The sequence below is a fragment of the Falco punctatus genome (assembly GCF_963210335.1).
Source record: "Falco punctatus genome assembly, chromosome: 4".
Lineage (NCBI taxonomy): Eukaryota > Metazoa > Chordata > Aves > Falconiformes > Falconidae > Falco > Falco punctatus.
In genome coordinates, this window is record NC_137583.1 from 109365136 (window position 1) to 109386096 (window position 20961).

The following is a 20961-nucleotide window of genomic DNA, read 5'->3' on the forward strand; positions in this document are numbered from 1 at the left end:
GTCATTTTCAAACAGGAAAAAAGTGGTATCTACAAATGGTAAGGCAGCTTCCAGAAAGTGACCTTTTTTGGCACACTGGCCATAAACACATTAGTGTTTATTTTCTTTTAGAAAAAACTTCCAATACAGGACAACACAATTTCTGCCTAACACCCTCCAAGTAAAATATCTTCCTGCAGATATGACCTAAAACTATGCTAGCATTACTTTAGATTTACAGACTAAATTGCACATATGATTGAAATGGTTGGGGTTAAATGGTTAGAATTACATCTTTAAAGTTTTAGTGAGCATGTAAAATCTAAATAATTCATCTTTACTCAATACAAAGCAGGAACAATTAATTATCAGTGAAATTAAGATTTTCCTTCTTAAAATCAATTTCTTCTGCAATATGGAAGCAGTTTGGAATGAGAGGCAGCGGTATTAATACTTTAATTTTAGCATCATATAAGATTAAAACAGAATCTAGATCAAAGTGACTGTAAAAAGGTGCTGTAAAATAGCCTGAGTCAGAAGTTGGATAGCTAGGGTACAGACCGATTAAAAAAAAAAATCTAAAAAAAGAATCAAAGGCTATAAAAGTACATAAATAAAATAGAAACTAAGTAATTTTATAGGTTTGAAAAGACAGCAAATGAACATTTTTGGCATGCTGTGTTTAGTGACATTTATAAACAAACACTGATAATGGAGTATAAATTGAAAAACTGTTTACTATACCATGCTTAACCTTTTAAATAATGGTTCCAGTCTAGGAAGGCACTTTGATTCTTCTTTGTAATGTAAATATCTATAAATTTGGTAGACAAAGTTCCAAGCTTTTACAAGCTCTATACATTATTATTACATTTGCTCTCCTTCTTGTGTGTGGTGTTAAAAATTACTCCCCCCAGCTAAACTAGATTCATTGAAACTCAACTCCTATTTTGTTTTCTTTTGGATTAGAAAAATTAGAGATCTATTTAAAAATACATCTTTGATTAAAAAATAAAGGAGCATTTAACTACCAACACTTGAGAAACCAGAATTTTTCAGAATACTTACCTAGCTTAATCTGAAATTTTCTTAAACTTCAGAGTATGCAAAGTCCTGGTTTTACAAAGTATCTGTTCATACCGGATCTTTTCAGTAATCTGAACAACCCTAACTTTTCCCCAATATCATGCAATACTATCTGAATGTAACAAAGACATTTTATTCTTAGTTCTCAGTAAAACCTCGCTTTAATTAATTGCCATATAAATCCTTAGAGGTACTTCCAACTTTAGAACATTAGCATTAATATTTCAGAATGTCTGGTTTAAAGTAATGGTAATGAATTTGATTAGACAGTGAACTCCTGAAAGTAGCAGTCCATTTTCTATCACATATCTGGAGGTCAGAGTACTGTTTATGTATCTATCTTTTCTGATAAAGATATTTTTCTAGTTGTAGTTTACTGAAGTCACTAGTGTCACATGTCAAGCTGCTCTTACTATTACAAGCAGTCAATAACAGAAATGCAGATGTCAAAAGGATTTGGTTGTATGCACACATCATGGAAAACCTGAAGATTATACTGCTGAAATGTCTACATCTCTAGTTATAGGACAACATTGGATAAAGCAAAAATAATCCTAACCAGTGATAGAAAAAACCATCAAGCTAGATATGTACCATGCATGCTTTATGCCAGGATTCCTAAGGGAACAGGGTTTACTAATTGTGCTGCCTGTCAGCCCGTAACTCCTGGAAGCACTGGGGGAGAGTCTCCAAGAAATTAAATTCCTGCAAGTTTTGTTAACTGATGACCCCTTAGAGGAGAGAAAGGCTGCAGCATGACCTGAATAATAATCTTTTCTACTTGGCAAAGCAGCACATGCACTAAGCTGGTATCAGTCCCTAGACACAACAGGGCTGAACTTTCACTAAGAGGTAAGAGCTGTAAAGCAAGAAGGAGGCTGAAAGTCCACTGAAAACTTGCAGAAAAACAGCGATGCTACTGAGATGAGAAAGGAATACAGAACAAAAACTGGTAAGAATTCCTATGTTCTGTGAACTGTACAGCTAGCTGCAATCTCAGATTATTAATTCACACAGAGTAATCCTTATCTTCAAACACAAATTATTACTTTACATCCTGAATGGAATATCATTCTAGACAGGAACAAAAAAATAATTTTTGACACTAAACATTTGTTAGATTATATGTATAAAATATTCTAGAACATTATTACAAAAGAATAAATGACAATATTTTCAAAAGCCAAGTCAGTTTTGGCAAGCTGGTGTACTATGGTGTACATTTTTAAAAAATATATTAGTATTACTAACAGAGCTTGTAGTTTAAAATGCTAACTCATTTTGGCAAAATATCCAAATTGCGTAAATGTATGTTCAAAGAGAAAACAAATTCTCACTTTAAAATATATTGCAATTCCTCAAACCAAAGAGCCACGAAGTGTTAATTTACAACATTTTAACAGGAATCCTGACAATACCTTCTCACTGGTAAAGAGTTCCAACTGTGATGCCAGTTCCTTTATTCGTCTTTCTTTTTCTGCCAGTTGAACCTATATGAAAAGTTTAAGGTTCCTGTATTAGTGAACAAAAACCATTTCCCTGAATTTTATATTGTGAAAACAAAATTCAGTGATTCAGTTTACCTTTCAGATGGAAGTAATTTTGTCTATTATAATTACATGCAACAAACAACAATTCTCCCTGAGTTTATCTACTGGAGAAGAACAGTAGATTAGCAGCCTTGTCTTGCCAGTTTTGAGAAAATGGTTGTGGAATTAAAAACATCCTAGTTTAAAAACGAGGAGTAGTATCAGTGATACAAATGGCAGGAGGGACATCACTGCCCAGAAACAGTTGAAGGCCTGCAAGCCTCACCTCATTATTTCTGAAGGAATCCATTGGTATTTCAGTGATTTATTTCACTCATGTCTCTCCAGCTTTTATGTCCCACCACAAAACAGAGAGAACCAAACCCTCCTTCTGCCTCAAATACACTAAATCTCTTTCATGAGCATCAACCTTGTGTCTCTGTTGAGTGCACTGGGAGGAGATGCAACTGACACATTCCACAATTCTTCCAGGCTTCCTCCCTACTTCAAAATGATCTTTCTCTACGAAGGGCTATATTATTTGGACTCTGGTTACTTTGGAGACTGCCTCTCTTTTTTTTTTCTAGCATATAAGCTCAATACTCTGCACAGTTACATATCAATTTTTTTCAATTCCAACATTCCCTCTACTAGTTCAGATCAGAGAGCAATCTACCAACTGGGAAGAAAAGCTCGCTTTTTCTCCACCACCTGCACCCTCTTGAATGATAACAAGTTTTGCATTACAGTCAAAATGCTTTCAGTTCTGGAACCAATTATTCATTATTCCTGCTGTTGAGAAGTTAAAAACAAACTTATTTTAAATTAAGTTATGCATGGCACCCGATCACTTCTAATTAGTAAAATTAAATAAATTGGAAAGAGTCAATTCTGTAAAATTGAAATTAGAGCTTTGAAAAGTGTCAAAAAAAGCACCAGCTTACAGAGTGCTGAAACAAGCTGTAGAATAGTTCAGTATTTTATAAAGAAAAAGTGCTGTAATTTCTAACGGAAAGAGGTTCATACTAGAACTGATACAGTCAACAGTTCAACTTAATCCCTGTTCATCACAATGGGCAAAAAACAGGCCACAGAGAGTATTCTAACTACACTACCACCATTAGCCTAAGAACAAGCATAAAAGCTGGCCTTACGAAAATTTGTTGCTCTTATCTTGTCCTTGTTGATCCAAAAAGCCACTTCAACAGATGTATTACTACCACGTTATATCACCCTACTAAGTCAAGATCCTCCAAATTAAAATTAAGTCTTTCACAATGATTTTAAAAACAATTTATCATTCATTTTTTGTATCACTAGTTAATTCAGATAAAACGCATTGCATATTGCTACACTGGTAATGCAGCATGCACTATGAAGATTTTAGACAAACATGCCAATCAATATTCCTGTTGGTATTAGAGCAAGCAACAGGAAATTAGAACTCTCCAGCCCCCTTTTTCCTGTAATAAAAGATTAATGTCATTTAGAGGTTCGTCTAAATCCACAAAATTAAAAGACAGCCATTTGGTAATATACTTAGCAGATCTGTCTTACTTTAAAAGAAGCATTACAAGACTGCATCGTTTCTACAAGTGCAAAACAGAATTTCTATTTACAGCAAAAATACATTTAGTGTTTTTTTCCCCATTAAAACTCTTCATTCCTTGAAGTATTAGAAATGAGCAACCATGTTAAGAATAGATTACCATTCATCGTCATAAACAAAATCTGTAACTTACTTTATACTGATCTTCCATTGCTGCTAGCTGTAATTTTATACCCTCATTGATTTTCACTTGTTCCTTCCACTTCAGCTCCAGTTTAGCTAGTTCATCAGCATAAACGCTGCATTTCATCTTCTCATCCTAAAACAGTTCATACCATGGCATGAAGTATTTGCAATTTTAAGAGATTTCCCCTCCCACCCCCAACTATGACACTGCATAACTCCATGCTTTTAGAACAAGACCATTTACAAATGGCTTCACCCAGAAATAAAGCCTGACTCAAGACTTTAAAGAGGACAGGACCGCTGCATAAATGATGTTCAAAACATTTTTTTTTCTTGCCTGAGTTTTCAGTGAGCTGACAGTCCTCTTTAGCTTCACAGTTTCAAGTTTCTTTGTATCCTAACACTACACTATAATAATGGTTACCCTTCCAAGTGTCTCACTTCAATACAAAACCTTTCCCCGTACAATTTTCACAGCCTAAATATCTTTCATCCAGAAGGTCAGAGGCAAAGCTTTCCTCAAGCATCATTATAGAAGAAACAGCCAGCAGAAGCTAACACAGGCTCTCCATACACAGAGTAATGAGCAGAATTACAGGACAGCTGTTACACCCTGGAGAGCACATTAAAATAGCATAATCTCATTGTAATAAATAAGAGAAACAAGATGAACGGAAACAAGACAACACCCAGGAAGCATTTCTTAAAGAATTCTACAACAGTCAACTTTTCAACGGCATCACTGATGCAACGCTCCATCATCATACACACATGCATACAAGATGGTTAAAAGAAATTCAAGTTAGTACTATCAGGTATTAATATTTGAAGGGTATTACTAACGTGGCTACAGCACTAGTGCCAACTTTGGTCCAGAGACCCATACAAATGCCTTCACGCATGACTGAGACCAAGCCAGTAGGCAACACCCACTTGGATATCAAAACACTGTAAAAGCCCAGGACGGTGGGATTTGGAGGAGTTACACTTGAACAGGGTTATCAGCTAAACCTTGCTATACTTGTTCCAAGTATCAGCTGGCTTACAGCAAACATGCTGTATTTGATTTATATAAGCAACTACACTTACAATATAGTGAAAAAAAGTATTCAAAACCTTAAGCATAGAAGTAGTTGTAGTTTTGTTCATTTGTTTTACTGGCTCTCCTGAGGGGTCCTTGTCTGGAGACTAACACCACAGGTAATTGAGAGCTGACTTAATAAAAACATGTTTTCTAATGTTGAGATTTCTACCATAATCATAGTGTATCACACAAAAACAAGCAAGGAAACTCAGCTGGGTAGGCTTTGTGGTTTTAAGACTTAGCACCTATAGCTACTTTCTGTTCAGCTTTCCGAAGCAGCCATTTACTTACTGCCAACATTTGCTTGCATTTCTTATACTTCTCTGTTTTCTCAGCAATTTCTTTATTCATTTCACGTACTTGCTCCTTTACCACGAATTCCGAAACTATGTCAGGTGAAATAGGGCTAACTGTGGACATTGAAGAAAAACAGTAATATTGGTGGGGTTTTTTTTCTTTCATGAATTTTGTACAAGAGAGATGACAGGCCAAATTTGACAGGGCATCAAGAACAGAGTGCTCCATGTTATCCAAGTAAATAGTTTATCAGAGACAATCAGTATCATGTGGCTAGTGATACGCAAGATCAGCAGTCACTTGACAAGTCTGTATTCCGTTCTCTCACACACTGAAGATAAACGTAAATGTACACATACACAGTACAAAGGTCAACATGGGGGCGGGAACAAACAACAGACAGACATCCTTATAGTCTCTATACACAAAAAGAATGTGTGAATTATAAAGTAACACAAACAAAATTGTCAGCATCTGCTGGCATTTATCAATTTAAATTGAGTAATAGGATCACAGAATGGTTTGGGTTGGAAGGGACCTTAAAGATCACCTAGTTCCAGCCCCGCTGCCATGGGCAGGGACATCTATCACTAGACCAGGTTGCGCAAAGCCCCATCCAGCCTGACCTTGAACACTGCCAGGGATGGGGCATCCACAACTCCTCCAGGCAACCTGTCCCAGTGCCTCACCACCCTCATAGGTTAAAACTAAGGAAGAAACTCTTCACTATTATATGCTTATGGTTTAAAAGATTAATTTTTATGAACTATTAAGTTCTTACAAAACCGTAACCCAATTAAATATTTTTTAATAAACCACTAGTGCTTATAAATCACAATAGTCTCTAGATTTGACCTTGCCATCACATAATCAGAACTTTTGAGTGGATTCGAATTTACAATAGGATGCTATCATGGATAGTCATTATAACATGACTGCAGAATTACCATGCTGTTTACATACAATTTGCAAATTTGGGGAGGATTTTTTCTTTTTTGATGAAGTTGTTTATTAGTTTGGCAAAACTGGCTCTGTGTTAACTACCAAGCAGAAATTCAAGAGTTTAGTCCTACTGACATTAAAAAATATCAACTGAATTGCTTTGAAAAGATACATGAAATTATTTATGAACATTACCACTTATCAAAAGATACAGGATCCTTAGATGAATTTTCACACGTCTAATCATTGTTCTAACTACAATAGAACAAATACACCTACTTTGTACTATAAATATTATTAGGGACTACTTCACGGAGACGACACTTTCAGGCTGAGAGAAGCAGACAAAATTTAAGCTATTGATACCTGGAGATGCAGACAACTTTTTGTCTGTAAGGAGGGCAGTAGCTGTCTCAATGTTAGATGCATCTGTCATTTTCTGTTGATGCCCTGCAATTTTCTTTGTGAAAAGAAATTTTGGTTTGGTATTTAATTAATGAAAACCAAAAGCACAAAGTAACATATAGCTTGCACTATCATCACCTCCAAAATTGGACTAGACAGAATTGCTCATTGTAACAGCAGGTAATAACAAATACGCAAACACATTTAATTCCTCTAACACTGAAATTGCCTCAGACTACGATTTTTATAGTCTTACTTTATAAAGTTCTTTTCCCCCAGAAACAGTAATTTCTAAGCAAATTATCAGAAAAATCTCATTTTCTAGAGAATCAGTTACGTTTAAATACATCAACTTAAATCTAATATTCCATTAGAAAATGGGAGTCTGTATTACTAATGAGTGCTGGACTTCTGGTGTCATAGTAGTGAAATCTGGTGTTCGTTATCAGATGTACAACATAGCCAAAGAAGTGGAAGACTTTTAAAGAAAAGCCACAGGCATTCTGATATGACACCTCATTCACCATTGACCTTCTGGATGAGAAGACAACTTTGAAGTAACCTGTGGATCAAAGCTGGGTAACTACCCCATTTTTTTCTGCATGTAGCAGAAATACTTGTCTGTTTTTCTTAAGAATTCACATTTGTACACTTTGCCATTGCTCATATGCCTTTTCCCCACTGAGCTCCTCTCCAACTCAGCCACTAGGTTTCCAGAGAATTCTGAAGAACTCTGCTCTCAAAACTGTTTGAAATTCACTGACAGGTTCAGTTACTATGTGGCATAAGACTCACATCATCATTGCAAAAGCCTCATTAACTTAGGGAGCAAAGCTTAAAGTGGTAAGAATACAAACACATATGGAATACAACTATATACAGTGTTGTAGAAATTTTTTCCCCACTTTGAAATGCACTTACAAGTTCTCCCATTTACTTACTTTTGGGTTTGGGTGTCTGGGTTTTTTTAATGGTAAGTATGGATTTTTCCCTGCTTCAGTTTCAAAATTCTTCCTTGATCAACTGCACACTTACAGGTTCATCCAAACTCTGTTAGCTTTCTACACACACCAGTTACTATAAATCCTATGCTTGGTTTCAACAGCTATCAAACAAGAATCATAGCAGTAATTTAGCTTTACAGAAGAAAATGGTAAATTAAAGAGCCATTGCTTACCGCATGTTTTACTCCTTTTAAAAAGCACCGGGTTTTGCAGAAGGAAGTTAAAATAGTTACTGAAAAGTTATAAAAAGCAATTTCTCCAGTTTTACTTACTGCCTGTTCTGTAAACTTGTTTACTTGTTTTTGAAGTTTTTGACATTCTTTGAATTTTTCCTTGTAATGGTCAGCAGCCATTTGCAGACGAAGCTTCAGATCTTCAACTTCTCTGCGCAGTTCCTGCTCTACTGTGTTTGAAGCTTCCTTAAAAACAAAATTAGAAGCTGTACTCCCTTTTGTTCAAATGACACTATTTCCCAAAAAGCCTTTTTTCAATTAAAGAAAGCATAATGCTCTATGTAAGTATAGAAGAAGTTCCTATTTTCTTTGTGGGAAGGAAAGGAATACGGTAGCAGAGCACAGAAAGACATCACAACTGTGCTGAACTTCATTCAAGCAGGACACACTGATCCAGTAAATAGGCACTGGTATAATACCAGAGTCAGGTAAAGAGGTTTCTTATTCTATGGGCTGAGTAATGTATACCAGAAGTCCAAACACCTTCCAGAAGGTGTGCTAGCTGTCTTATAGACAAGTAGAGCCACATGGCAAAAATGGACAGACCATAACTGTACTCTATCACACTCACTATGTTTCTACTGGAAGTGGTTCAGCTGAGCTGTAACATCAATACACAAGCTAAGGAATTACATTTACCAACTGGATATATGCCATATTCAGATGCTTTCTGGTAGCAGATAATCTGAATTACTTAAGTTACTTCTTTCAGGATACATTTCAAATACATTGTAAGTAAGTGAAATTCTTAGAAAAAACATGTAATTCTTGAGCATTTTAAATAGTTCATTTGAGAGTTGTACTATTCACTTTATATTTGCTACACTATTTTATTTACTGTTCAGCTCAATGGATTTTTTTTCAAACCTCTACATGATTACAATAATCCTAGTAGTGAATTAATCCAATACAGGTGCAGTCACGGAAGATCCGGTACAAAGCTCACGTAAGTCAGAATGATGAAACTTATGTTACCTCACTAGATTTTTATCTAAGACTAAGACAGGCAACACAGTTTCCATTATATTAATACTTTTATAGTTATAAATACTGAAGCAAGCTAACTTTGACCACAAATATTGGAAGGACTTCTAAAAATCAACAGAATCCATCAATGAAGAAAGAACCTTACAAAAAAATTCTACCAATCGATCTCTTTCTACCTAAATAAATTTTCAATGCTACCATGGCTCACAGAAAAGAATGATGACAGGGGAGTATTCAAAATAATATAGATAAATACTGTATTATTCAGTGAAAATAACTGGGGGTGTGTGTGTGGTTGCTGTAAGTAGTAGCAGAAACCTCCTTTCTCAGCAAGCTTCCACATGAGCTAACGTGCACTGGAATTAAGGTCCTATCTTGAGTGCCAAAAATAATTTGATAATCATTAGCAAAAATTATCAAGAAACATATTTTATTTCCCAACTTTAGCAAAGCTAGCTCTGACAGATTTTATACAGATAAACTTCAGTACTAAATACAGACAATTTACCTGTTCATTTTTCAGAGCTGTGATTTTTTTAAGTTCAGCTACAGCATCAGCAAGCTGCTTTTTCAGTTTTTCGTTTTCCAGACGTGCACTGTGAAGATCTGCCATTGTCTTATCTCGCACATTTACTGCATCACTCAGCTCTTTTGACATTAGGACAGCTTCTTGTTTGCTAGCCTGAATCTGATCTTCAGCTTTCCGAAGCTGTTCTTTTAGAATACTTGCATCCTCCTAAAAAAGAGAAGAAAGGGAAAAGAATCCATCATTTTTTAATCTAAAGCTTAAATAAATGTTGGTATAGGGATTGGAAACATTTGAAAGGAAAACCATGATTTTTCTAGTGACTTTAGCAAAACCACTAATTCAAGTTAGTACACAAGTACCATTTCCCCCATTTGCTGCCTTTGCTAACACTGGCGTGCAAACGCGTTTCACGATGACGTAAAGGGAAAATTTAAATACGATTTTATCTATGCTGGATTTTTGTTGTATTTTCAGCTTTAGTTTTAAACTGTTTTCCAGAACATTTTTGTTCTTACAGTCATTGAACTCTCAACATGCACAAATGACCATCCAATTTCAAAACCATAGTTACGTCATGGTTGACGTAAGACACTATAAAGCAGCTTTGGGATGGTTTTCTCACAGCTCCATCTCCCAAGATCTTGCACAACAAGCTTTTTAGAAGGAACTGAGAAGAGAAACTAATGAAGAGCAAGCTGTAGCATGCAGCACTAAGACGCTCAGCACTGCTGCAACTCCACAGGGCAGCCCAAGAGCCAACTGCCCAAGTGGCACTACTGGCCTCTCATTCCTCAGGGAAGCCCAGGATCACACACACCAAAAAAATGTTTTTCAAAGCTACTATAAGCTACTCGCACCTCTGTGCTTCCTGAAGGCATAATCATCTCATATTCTTGAGTCTAGACACAAATTCAGGTACCTCTAATCAATTATTTGTTAGTTTTTGAATAATCACTTGGTAATAGCAAGTCCACAGGAATAATATATGTTTTATAAACATTTATGAAGATGGATGGACTAAGAAATGCCCTAAAGTCCTGTCCCTTAGCTATTTTTACAGCACATGGTGCATCAGTCACTTATTTTAATAAGTATCTGCAGTTTCAGAGTGTAAGACAAAACCATCAATGATTCCACTAGAAACATGACAAGCAGTTCAAGATTAATAAATTTTGTTTGCTTGCTTCAGTACCGGCACACACACACACACCACTACCTGTTTTTACTTCAAAGTAAAATACAGTAGTAGCTTAACACATTCAGATACAAAACTGCAGAGCAGTCAAAAGACTAAAACAAGATAAGCCGTAACTTCAAGCAAGATAGCACGTCCTTTTCATTTTGTTGCTATTTCCATTCTCAACAGCACCATCTTCTACTAAAAATTTACATTTATAACTGACATTACTATAACAATTTCTATTCTTTCGAGACCTAGATTGCTTTCTCTGTAAGAAGACTGTCAAGATACACAAGGTAAGAGTTACCTGCATAATCTGACTTTCCCACACTGGCCTCAAAGGCTGTGTCTAAACTCTAATTTGGATCTAGAGCGTATTTCTGAAAGCGAAACTCCCAGTCAATTCCATTATTACCTATCGCACTGTAGATCACAGGACAGAACAGTCTCAGGGCACAGAAACTGCATTCCTTTTGGATGAAACAGAACAGCAAGAACAAACACCTAATGGGTATTCCAATATGGTGGGATGACCCTAGATGGATGCCAGGTGCCCACCAAAGCCACTCTATTACTCCCCCTCCTCAACTAGACAGGGGAGAGAAAATATAATGAAAAGCTTGTTGGTGGAGATAAGGACAGGCAGAGATCGTTCACAATTACTGTCACGGGCAATCTGACTTGGGGAAAAAATTAATTTAATACCAATCAAGTCAGAGTAGGATAATGAGAAATAAAAACTAAATCTTAAAAACACCTTGCCCCCACCCCTCCCTTCTTCTCAAGCTCAATTTCCCTCCCTCCTCACAGCAGGGAACAGGGATTGCAGTCAGTTCATCTCACATTGTCTCTGCTGCTCCTTCCCCCTCAGGGGGAGGACTCCTCACACTCTTCCTCTGCTCTAGCATGGTGTCCCTTCCACAGGAAACAGTCCTCCATGGACTTCTCCAGCATGAGTCCTTCCCACAGGCTACAAATCTTCATGAACTGCTCCAGCACAGGTCCCTTCCACAGGGTGCAGTCCTTCAGGAAAAGGCAGCTCCAGTGTGGGTCCCCTGTGGGGTCTCAGGTTCTGCCAGCAAACTCGCTCCTCTCTCTCCACGGGTCCTCTCAGGAGGCTGCTCTAGCGCAGCTTCCCACGGGTCACAGCCTCCTTTGGCCACATCCACCTGCTCCAGCATGGGTCATCCATGGGCTGCAGGTGGATATCTGTTCAAATGTGGACCTCCACGGGCCAAGGGGGACAGCCTGCCTCACCATGGTCTTTACCACGGGCTGCAGGGGAATCTGCTCCAGTGCCTGGAGCGCCTCCTCCCCCTCCTTCTTCACTGACCCTGGTGTCTGCAGGGCTGTTGCTCTCACATTCTCACTCCTCTCTCCAGCTGCAATCGCTCTTGCCCAGGTCTGTAGGTTCCCCCCCTACCTTCTTAAATATGCTGTCACACCACCGTCACTGATGGGCTCAGCCTTGCCTGCAGCGAGTCCATCTTGGAGTCAGCTGGCATTGGCTCTACTGGACACTGGGGAAGCTTCTAGCAGCTTCCCACAGAATCCAACCCTGCACCCCCTCCCCCACTACCAAAACCTTGTCATGGAAGTCAAATACATCTAACCATAGCACCACATAATAACTAGTCTGAAGTAACCCCACCTGGACGATGGACAGCATAGATACCAGTTCTTCAGCAATTTCAACCTCCTACTATACCACATGCTTGCTAACCACAATGTTACCACACCGCATAAAGTCGCCCCTTACTTAGAAGTCCTAGTGACACTCTTACTGCTGAGTTCTCAGTCAATTTAGTCCACTTACATAGTATCTTATCCTTTCTCAGGTTCTACTTCATTGTATCTTGACAGTACATTTACCTAACAAGTCCTTCAGCACATCTTTCAACATCTATTTTCTCCTCCATCACCTCTGCAGTCTCAACATAGCTACAATACTAACTTTCCTCTTTTCCTTAATCTCTTTCCTTTTTCATGAAGTTAAAAGCAACTCGGAGGAACGCACCACTTTTACTGAACTCACAATCACACATAGTTCATCTCACAGTTCATCACGTGAGAGACCTCAACAAGCTCAGGGTGTGTAAAACTAAAATAGAACTCTTTCACTCATTTTCTGCATCTACTGAGAACATCGTAATTCTCTTGCCTCTCAGCCTACACCCTGGTGATACCTTCAAGTTCTTCCTTTCTCTTGTCAAACACATACAACCTTAGATACGTTTATTTTAAACCAGGCCAATTATATTAGTAATGCTTACCTTGTCTGATGAGGAGAGCAAAAAAGCTTTCTTCTTATTTTCTTTTTCAGTTATAAATAGCTGTAATCTGCCAACCTCCTCTTTATAATACGATATCATGTTTTCTTTGTTTGCATCCAAATTCTTAAACATCTGGATTTCTTTTACTAGTTTGGTGTTTTCTATTTCTGTATTCTTCAAGTGTATCTGTAATGATGCTGAAAAATGTCAAACTCCTCTTCCACGTTACGAAAACTACTGTTCACCTGTCCATTTAAGTGTTCACTAAATTCTAACTCATGTCTGAGACAGATTAGAACAGCTAAAGAGATAAGTTAAACAGTTGATAGTATCACTGCCCTCCAGGACAAATTTTCTGGCCTGAACTCTTCCAACTGGATTGTTTAACAACAGCTACACTTCACAACTAGAAGTTAAGGCCCTGATTTCTGTCTACATGAAATTAAGTTATTCAGAGTTCACTCCTCTCTTCACAAATGCTGGACTATGGACAAGCAAAGATGAAATTACTTGTAGAAAACTAAGGAGAAATTGCACTTTTAAAGTTATCTACTTGCAATCATCTACGCAAACAGGACTACAGCAGCAATATTAATTTCCAAAGACAGCAAATTAAAAACTCTAGAGCTGTTTTTAAAGTATCACCGAGTCTATCACATTCTGCCCGATAAAGGATAACTATTGCAGTCAAGTGTTGTCCACTCAAAGACTAGAAGATCCATGTTGCTTATTTACAAAAGAATTCCACGCTTGTGAAAGATCATTTGAGATCTTATGTCTTCTGGTGCATATTGAATATTGCTACATAATAACATTTTCCTATGAACGGAAATAATCTTTTCAATACACTTGGTTTTGTTTTGTTTCATACAACCTGAGGATTTTATTATTTTAGCATATAAAATTTCTTTTGCTTGGGGAGGGGGGTGAGCAGGACGACAGATGGTGGATGGGGAATGACTACACCATATTTTATTTCAAATATGGGTGTGTCTCAATACCAGCAAAAGACATCAGCTATGCTAGTAAAAAAAAAAAAAAACATCAATGCAATATAGATCCTACTAAAGCTTATCAAGAGTTATGCACAAGACTCAAGAATAGGGATCTAGAAAACACAGTCTGGAGAGAGGACTTAAGAGTAAAAAGTAATTTACTTATGGAAAAAGTGTGTTAAGAAAACAGGTTACCGAGTGATGCACTGTATAACTAAAGAACTTCCTCACTAGCACCTATTACTTTTTGTTACTGTGCCTGCATTTTAACAAATTGGTGATCCATTCTTCTCCTTAGAGACCTTCTTATATCATGGGATGAATTCAGATGTTATTTCCTTCATTCATTTTTATATGAGAACATCTGTAACTGTCTTTAAAATCTGTTCACAGAAATTACACATTTCCTTTTTTCCTTAACAAATTCAATTTATTAGAGTAGTCCGTAAAACGTTACTACCTTTGTTTCAAATCATTTCATTTCAGTGTATACAGATACAGGGAATAAAGTTACCTTATAAAGTTCTTTTTCATCCTTTTCTGTCTTTAACACACATTCAAGTTGCTCCTTCTCAAGCAACACTTTCTTCAGTTTGTCCTTCAGACTAAGACATTGACAAGTAAATAATAAAGAACTATTAATACAGAAATAAATGCATACATTAAAATTTGTTAGTTTTAAAAAACACTTATGGAAAGAAACAGTAAAATACAGAAGGAACAATATCACTAAATACCTGTCTAACTCTGTTTCCTTTGCAATGGCTTTTTGAGTAACAGTCATGATATCTTCTTCAAGTTGGAGAACTTTTGAAGCAGCCTCATCATGCTTCTTCTTCAAATCATCAATTTCAGTTTTAAGACCTTCTGATGCTTGAATATTAGTCTTTAAAAAGATTGCAAATAGATGTAATTTAAGAATGCATATCTTAAGAACTACAACATACTATCTGAATTAATGCTGAACTATAGTCATTACATTTCTTCCTTACAACGTACAAGACCATTTCAAGTATATATAAAATACATAAAAATATATTAAACTTGAAATGCACAGTTATTAATAAGGAGTCACTAAATTGTTTGGGTTTGTGCAAGCATTCAGCTACACAGACTACCAAAGACTTCAAACAATACAGGATAAACAAAGCTTATTTCATATCTTTTGTCCATCTCCCTTCCGCAAACCAACCATCAGCTCCCTTATCTAGAAAACAAAGAACTTCTATTTTCCTTTGTACTTTCTTTTACTTGAAAAGGAGAGTTTGCATTTGACCAGCTACACCCCTCAAGAAAGCCACAGTGAAGACAACTGCAGGCAAAAGGAAAAAGATGTACAGAAGAACTCCTTGATTTAGAGCTAGTTACTACGCTACAGTCTCTAGCTAGAACATATGGAAGGTTCTCACAAGGCTCATGGAAGCTCATGAAAGAATTGTGGGACTTATGTCTTGGACATTGGAAGCTGAGACAGAAGATGATGACAACACTCAAAACAGATTCCTTTGTCAGAAAGTTGACAGATGCAAGATGGGAAGCCATTTTTAAGTATGACATTCATTATCTAATGACAGTAATATCCATACTGTTGTAAGGCAGTGGACAGCTAAATGTAACCACCACCACAGTAAAACAGCCACTTAAAAACAGATTATCTCAAATACCCAGAAAAATTTATCTTCAATATAACACTGTTTTCTTGAGAAAAAAATTAGTAACACTAAAGTAGATATTGAGATAATATGCTACTATTTCTGATACCAAAATCCAATAAAGCTCAGCTTAATATCAACCATGCCAGTGGTGTGAATGAAACTGTAAACAAGGTCAAGACAGACTGACTAACACGCCAGAGTACAGCATGACTTACAGTGTTTGCACAGATACTAAGGTACAAGTTGTCCTTCTGCTCTACATTTGGAAGATTAAAGCACTAGTTCATCTATTCATTTTTAAACAACGCTTAATGACCTAAAACAAGACGACTGTACTGTTACATCAAGAGAAACACATCAACCAGAGTTTATGGAAAACAACTACTGGCCAGACTCCAACCTAACTAACAATGCTTTAAGTACAATAAAATATTCTGAGGACTGGTTTTACTCATTAATTGTCAAAATACACTTTTCACAAGTGCAATTAAGCCCCGCTTTTACAAGTAACTAAAACAGAAGTTTCAGCATTATAAGGGGGGGGGGGGGGGGGGCAGCAGTGGCACTGAATTGAGAGGCATGGCAACTTTACCTGATGTATACCAGTACATAAAATAGATTTTTCTTTGTTATATATGCTATAAAAAAAGAGAAGAGGACTAATATATTACAACTATTTAAACTCTAAATGGCTTTATTATATACCTTAATATAATAAAGAATTTCAAGGGATCATGAATGCAACATCTTTTTTGAAAACAGCACTGAGGAAGATGACCAACAATTTTCATAAGGTCTTTATTTTTGAGAAACTATCAGTTTCCTGCAACCAAAAATATACGTACTTGGTCTACTGAAGGCAGGATATTTTAAAGTCAGTATTCCAAGTAAAACTTGCCATATAACCAGCAGCAACAACACACATTATAACTGCTTGTCCTTCCCTAGTCCAGTGGAGACTAATTACTTTACCCTGGTTTGAAAGCCTAGTATAGTAAAAAGTCTATTTCAATGCATATCTGTGTTTTCTCTAAACACCACTTTGGTATAACTGTAACTGTTATAACCCAAGTGCCTTCAAAAGAATTTAATCTGATACATTATATATACAAACTGTACAAACAGTTCAAACAGCCTGCCAAAGGTAACATATATTAAAAGGAATTAATAGCCTGAAAAAAATTCACTCCACAAACAGCATTACAATTGATAGTGCTTTGCTAGGTATTCTAAAGGGACATGGTATTAAAATGTAAGAGTTCCATACTTAACAGATTCTCACCTAATAAACTTGTTTAGATACAACTAGAGTCTACAGTTTTGAAAGGAGAAAAAAAAAAGATTCATTTTTTGAGACGACTTGTTATTTTACAGAATTCTTAGCAATTCAATTTAGATGCTGCAATCCTAGTCCCATACACTGGTTACAGCAGTTTCAAAGCCTGTAAAATTTGAAAACAGTGCTCTTAAGACTATTTTACAGGTAAAAGTTGACTGTGTTTCAGGAGAAATATAGAGGGGAATAATATAATAAACACATCAACTGCATGTACAACCTCTACTACAAAGGAAGATAATTACTTTCTGTAATTTTTGTTTACTTAATTTCTCTGGTACACCTACAAATATTACACCTTTTCTTCTAGTTTTTTTAACAGAAAGAAAGGCACAGCAAGAGCATGAACAATTTTAATGACCTGGTTTAAAAACACTCAACAATTTTAAGGTTATTTTTACTCAGGATTGTACTTTTACTCCAGTTACAAATGCAGCTCCCCGCAGCCCCCCCCCCCACAGAGGTGCAACAGCCTTATGAGTGGAGAGGGGAAGCAAACTGCACCACAAGGGTCAGAATAAGCAGCTGGAAGTTACCTAAGTCAGCCTCACTGCTGCAAAACAAAAAGCTACCAAAACAAAAACTCCTGTAACTACTAGGAGTCTCACCAGTGAAATTAAACAAAGCAAATTTAATGTAATTGTCAAGTGAATTTATTTCCCCAAGAATGAAAACTCCACTTTGAAAATTTTGATGTACCTTCAGATACGAAATGAGAAGATAGATGAGGGCACCAAAATCTTTACTGCTATTCTAAATTGGCAAAAGATTTAAGACTGATTATTTCAAAAATAATTTTATAGCAATCCCAGGAAGCACTGTCTTCCCCCTGCAAAGAACTGCTGTTGCACATAATGTGATTTGTTTACAGTGCATTATAAGCAGCTGCCAGGAGAGAGTTTTTACATCAAGAAGTTCTGAATTACAGATCAGTTGCTTCAGGTTTGTATCACCTAATCATAAATACACTGATTCAAACCTGATAAAACTATCATGACCTCTATCTAAGGGATATGCGAAGATCATGCCTGTGCTCTTCCCCGAAACATTTAAAATCTCTTTGTTAAACTTGTGCTGCAAAAGTACTAATAATCTTTCACTTGAAAATGGAATGGACATAAAAGGTTCTAGATTCTCATTTTTGTAAAATAGAAAACTAGGGCAAAAATACGTATGTTCAACAAGGAACAACATGCTTTCCCTTCTTGTTTCTTACTTCTAATGGATTTTTGCAACTCCCGTAAAACATCTCAGAGTACAGTCCAGTTAATGGGAGCAAAGTGGTACACATATCCCTTCCTGTGAATCAACACACACAGTAAGTTTTTCAAACACACCTAAGGCAGATCCAACAGAATAAGATACTTGAAAAATACAACCCAAGACTATTTCTAGCTGTGACATCTTGCAGTATGGCATCGTCCCCTTTCATAACATGTAAAATTCCCTAACCACTGTTCAAAAGCCATTCCACACCTAAAGCATTCACCTTTGATTAATGGCTAGTATCTGCAATCTTTATTTTACTTTTTACAGAATGCATACATTGTATTGAAGAAGAATTTAAAGGTTATAAACAAGCTATGCAACTCTGAAACCAAAGAGATAAATTCACCAAATGCAAAGTAATTAAAAACAAAAAAAAAAAAGCAGCATTTTTCAGCTGGTTTGACTTATCTGGATGTAATTTAATGTCAGGGGATCCATTATGCTTCAGACCCTCTAAAGAATTTAGGGGATCTGGATGAATTATCTGCAGGAGCTTTTTGTTTATCCCATTGACATCATAGCAGCTCCAACTGTATCATGTAAAACACCTGGCTGACATCATACTCTGTTTAAAGGACCTCTGAGGAGAAACGATGAACACAGCATAGTACCATTGCAGCCACTGCAAAATCCAAGTGTGCTCGTAACACAGGGCTTGAATGTTCTGAATTGAAAACTCAAGTTGTAATTTTTCTTTCTAAAATAAATCTTAAGCATTCAGTAAAGTAAAACAGTAAACCAATTCCAACTAAGCTCAATTATATCTTTTTTTGTGACTACGATTGCCAATAGAAATACTGCTGCAAAAACACTACAGTCTCTTTATTCCAAAAACCTAAGATATCACAGCAGCAGTAATTTGTGTTAATCTCTTCAACTAACATTGTTAAACTGATCAAAACTCTACAAAACTAAGGCCTAACTCTAAAAGTTCACCTAAGTAACATCAGTCACCCAATTACAGTCACAAAGACTACTGATGTGCAAGTTTTTGCAGCAGGCAGCTGAAATATTTACACACACTACAACTTTGCAGCATGCATTTACATTTCAGAAAGCTAATTTCTTAAAACATAGTTTCACTATAAGCTGACCGTTTGCAAATGCGATGTTCTCATGAATACATAATTTGAAGTGCGGAATACCTCAAATAAGTTTGTTCAATCCCGTTTAAGACATATTCATACACAGAACAGTCATTAAAACCATAAAACAGGGTTTTCTCTTCATAGGATGTTTATAGCACCCTTGGGTGCTATAGCTGCTGGTGCCAACCTGAGCAATTCTGAGTGTTTGATTTCTATCTTTAAATCATTATTTACATAGAATTTGGCGGGGTTGTGTGTGTTTATTGTGTGCTTTCTGGGTTGGGGGATAGGATTTTAGGGGTCTGTTTGGGTTTTTGTTTTTTGGGTGGTTTATTGGTTTTTTGCTTGTACTTGTACTGCTGACTGCACAACTGCACACCAGCATTTTGCCACTAACCAGGGAAACTCCCCTTATAAAATAGCATCAAAAGCCAATTTAAATGAATCCCTGACATGTGAATAAAATTCTCCAATGAATAAAGCCACTGTGCAGGTAAAACCTGTCAGTAAAAAGTGAATTTAGATGGATGTCCTACTAAAACTCCCCATCTGATAGATGAATTAGCCCACTTCTTAAAAGTTAAAAAGTGAACTTAACTTTCAAAAAAGCATGGAAAAACAAGTTTATCAAGCTAGTACACTCACTTCTGCTTCAATTTATGCCAATGTCCTAATAGAAACACTATTCAAATGTTCACAATATCAAAGAATGAGCAGGTAATCTAGAAGACTGTCGCTTTTGACTCAGGTTAAACATTTACGGAAACTACTGCCACAGGAGTAAGACCAAGACTTGTCACCACTGTAACATCAAAGAAATCGGTTCAGAAGTGCTCTCTCTCGCCCCACTAGAGGGAGACAAACGATTGCAAAAGCATCATTTGCAAGCTCTGCTGTCTACCGAAGCTACAAAACCTCTTTTCACATAATCCTGCAGTGTCAGAAGAGCAACTGATGAAAGACTGACAGAATGGCTACTGCATCTTTCTCTTGTTCAGCACAGCAATATTAAAACTTAAAACAGTAGCTTAAATCTTTAAACAAGTGCACTGCTGCCAGAAAGCTTACACACAGTTAAGTACACACAAAACTGTGAACAAAGATCAAAAAGCATGTGTTCTTATTTACACAGGTATATATATTTTTAGATTCATAATGTAGAAGATACAGGTTAGAAATATTTACAGTATCTTTTTTTTAGATAAAAACACAGTATGTTTTTGGTTCAGTGTTCGCAATTTCTCCAAAAGCAAAATATATTCAGATGAATGCAGCCTACTAATGTGACTCAACATACTTGAGTATCTACCAGTTAACAAATTATCTTAGTAGGAAACCAAACAAAAAGTTGAAAC

At 36.5% G+C, this 20961-nt stretch overlaps 1 protein-coding gene across 7 annotated transcripts in view; it reads right to left on the reverse strand.

Annotated features, from left to right (window-relative positions):
- Positions 1-20961, reverse strand: part of TAX1BP1 (Tax1 binding protein 1) — a 66309-nt gene that overhangs the window by 14981 nt on the left and 30367 nt on the right. For 5 of the 7 annotated variants that reach the window (XM_080386492.1, XM_080386495.1, XM_080386494.1 and 2 more), the window contains 9 exons: positions 14996-15144; positions 14773-14863; positions 13264-13449; positions 9790-10017; positions 8334-8480; positions 7019-7112; positions 5705-5823; positions 4337-4462; positions 2484-2555 (listed from right to left, as the gene is read on the reverse strand). In XM_080386492.1, coding sequence (XP_080242618.1) covers positions 2484-2555; positions 4337-4462; positions 5705-5823; positions 7019-7112; positions 8334-8480; positions 9790-10017; positions 13264-13449; positions 14773-14863; positions 14996-15144 — 1212 coding nt within the window. The remainder of the gene's footprint in view (positions 1-2483; positions 2556-4336; positions 4463-5704; positions 5824-7018; positions 7113-8333; positions 8481-9789; positions 10018-13263; positions 13450-14772; positions 14864-14995; positions 15145-20961) is intronic. The other 2 variants (XM_080386497.1, XM_080386498.1) reach the window with 2 other exon arrangements.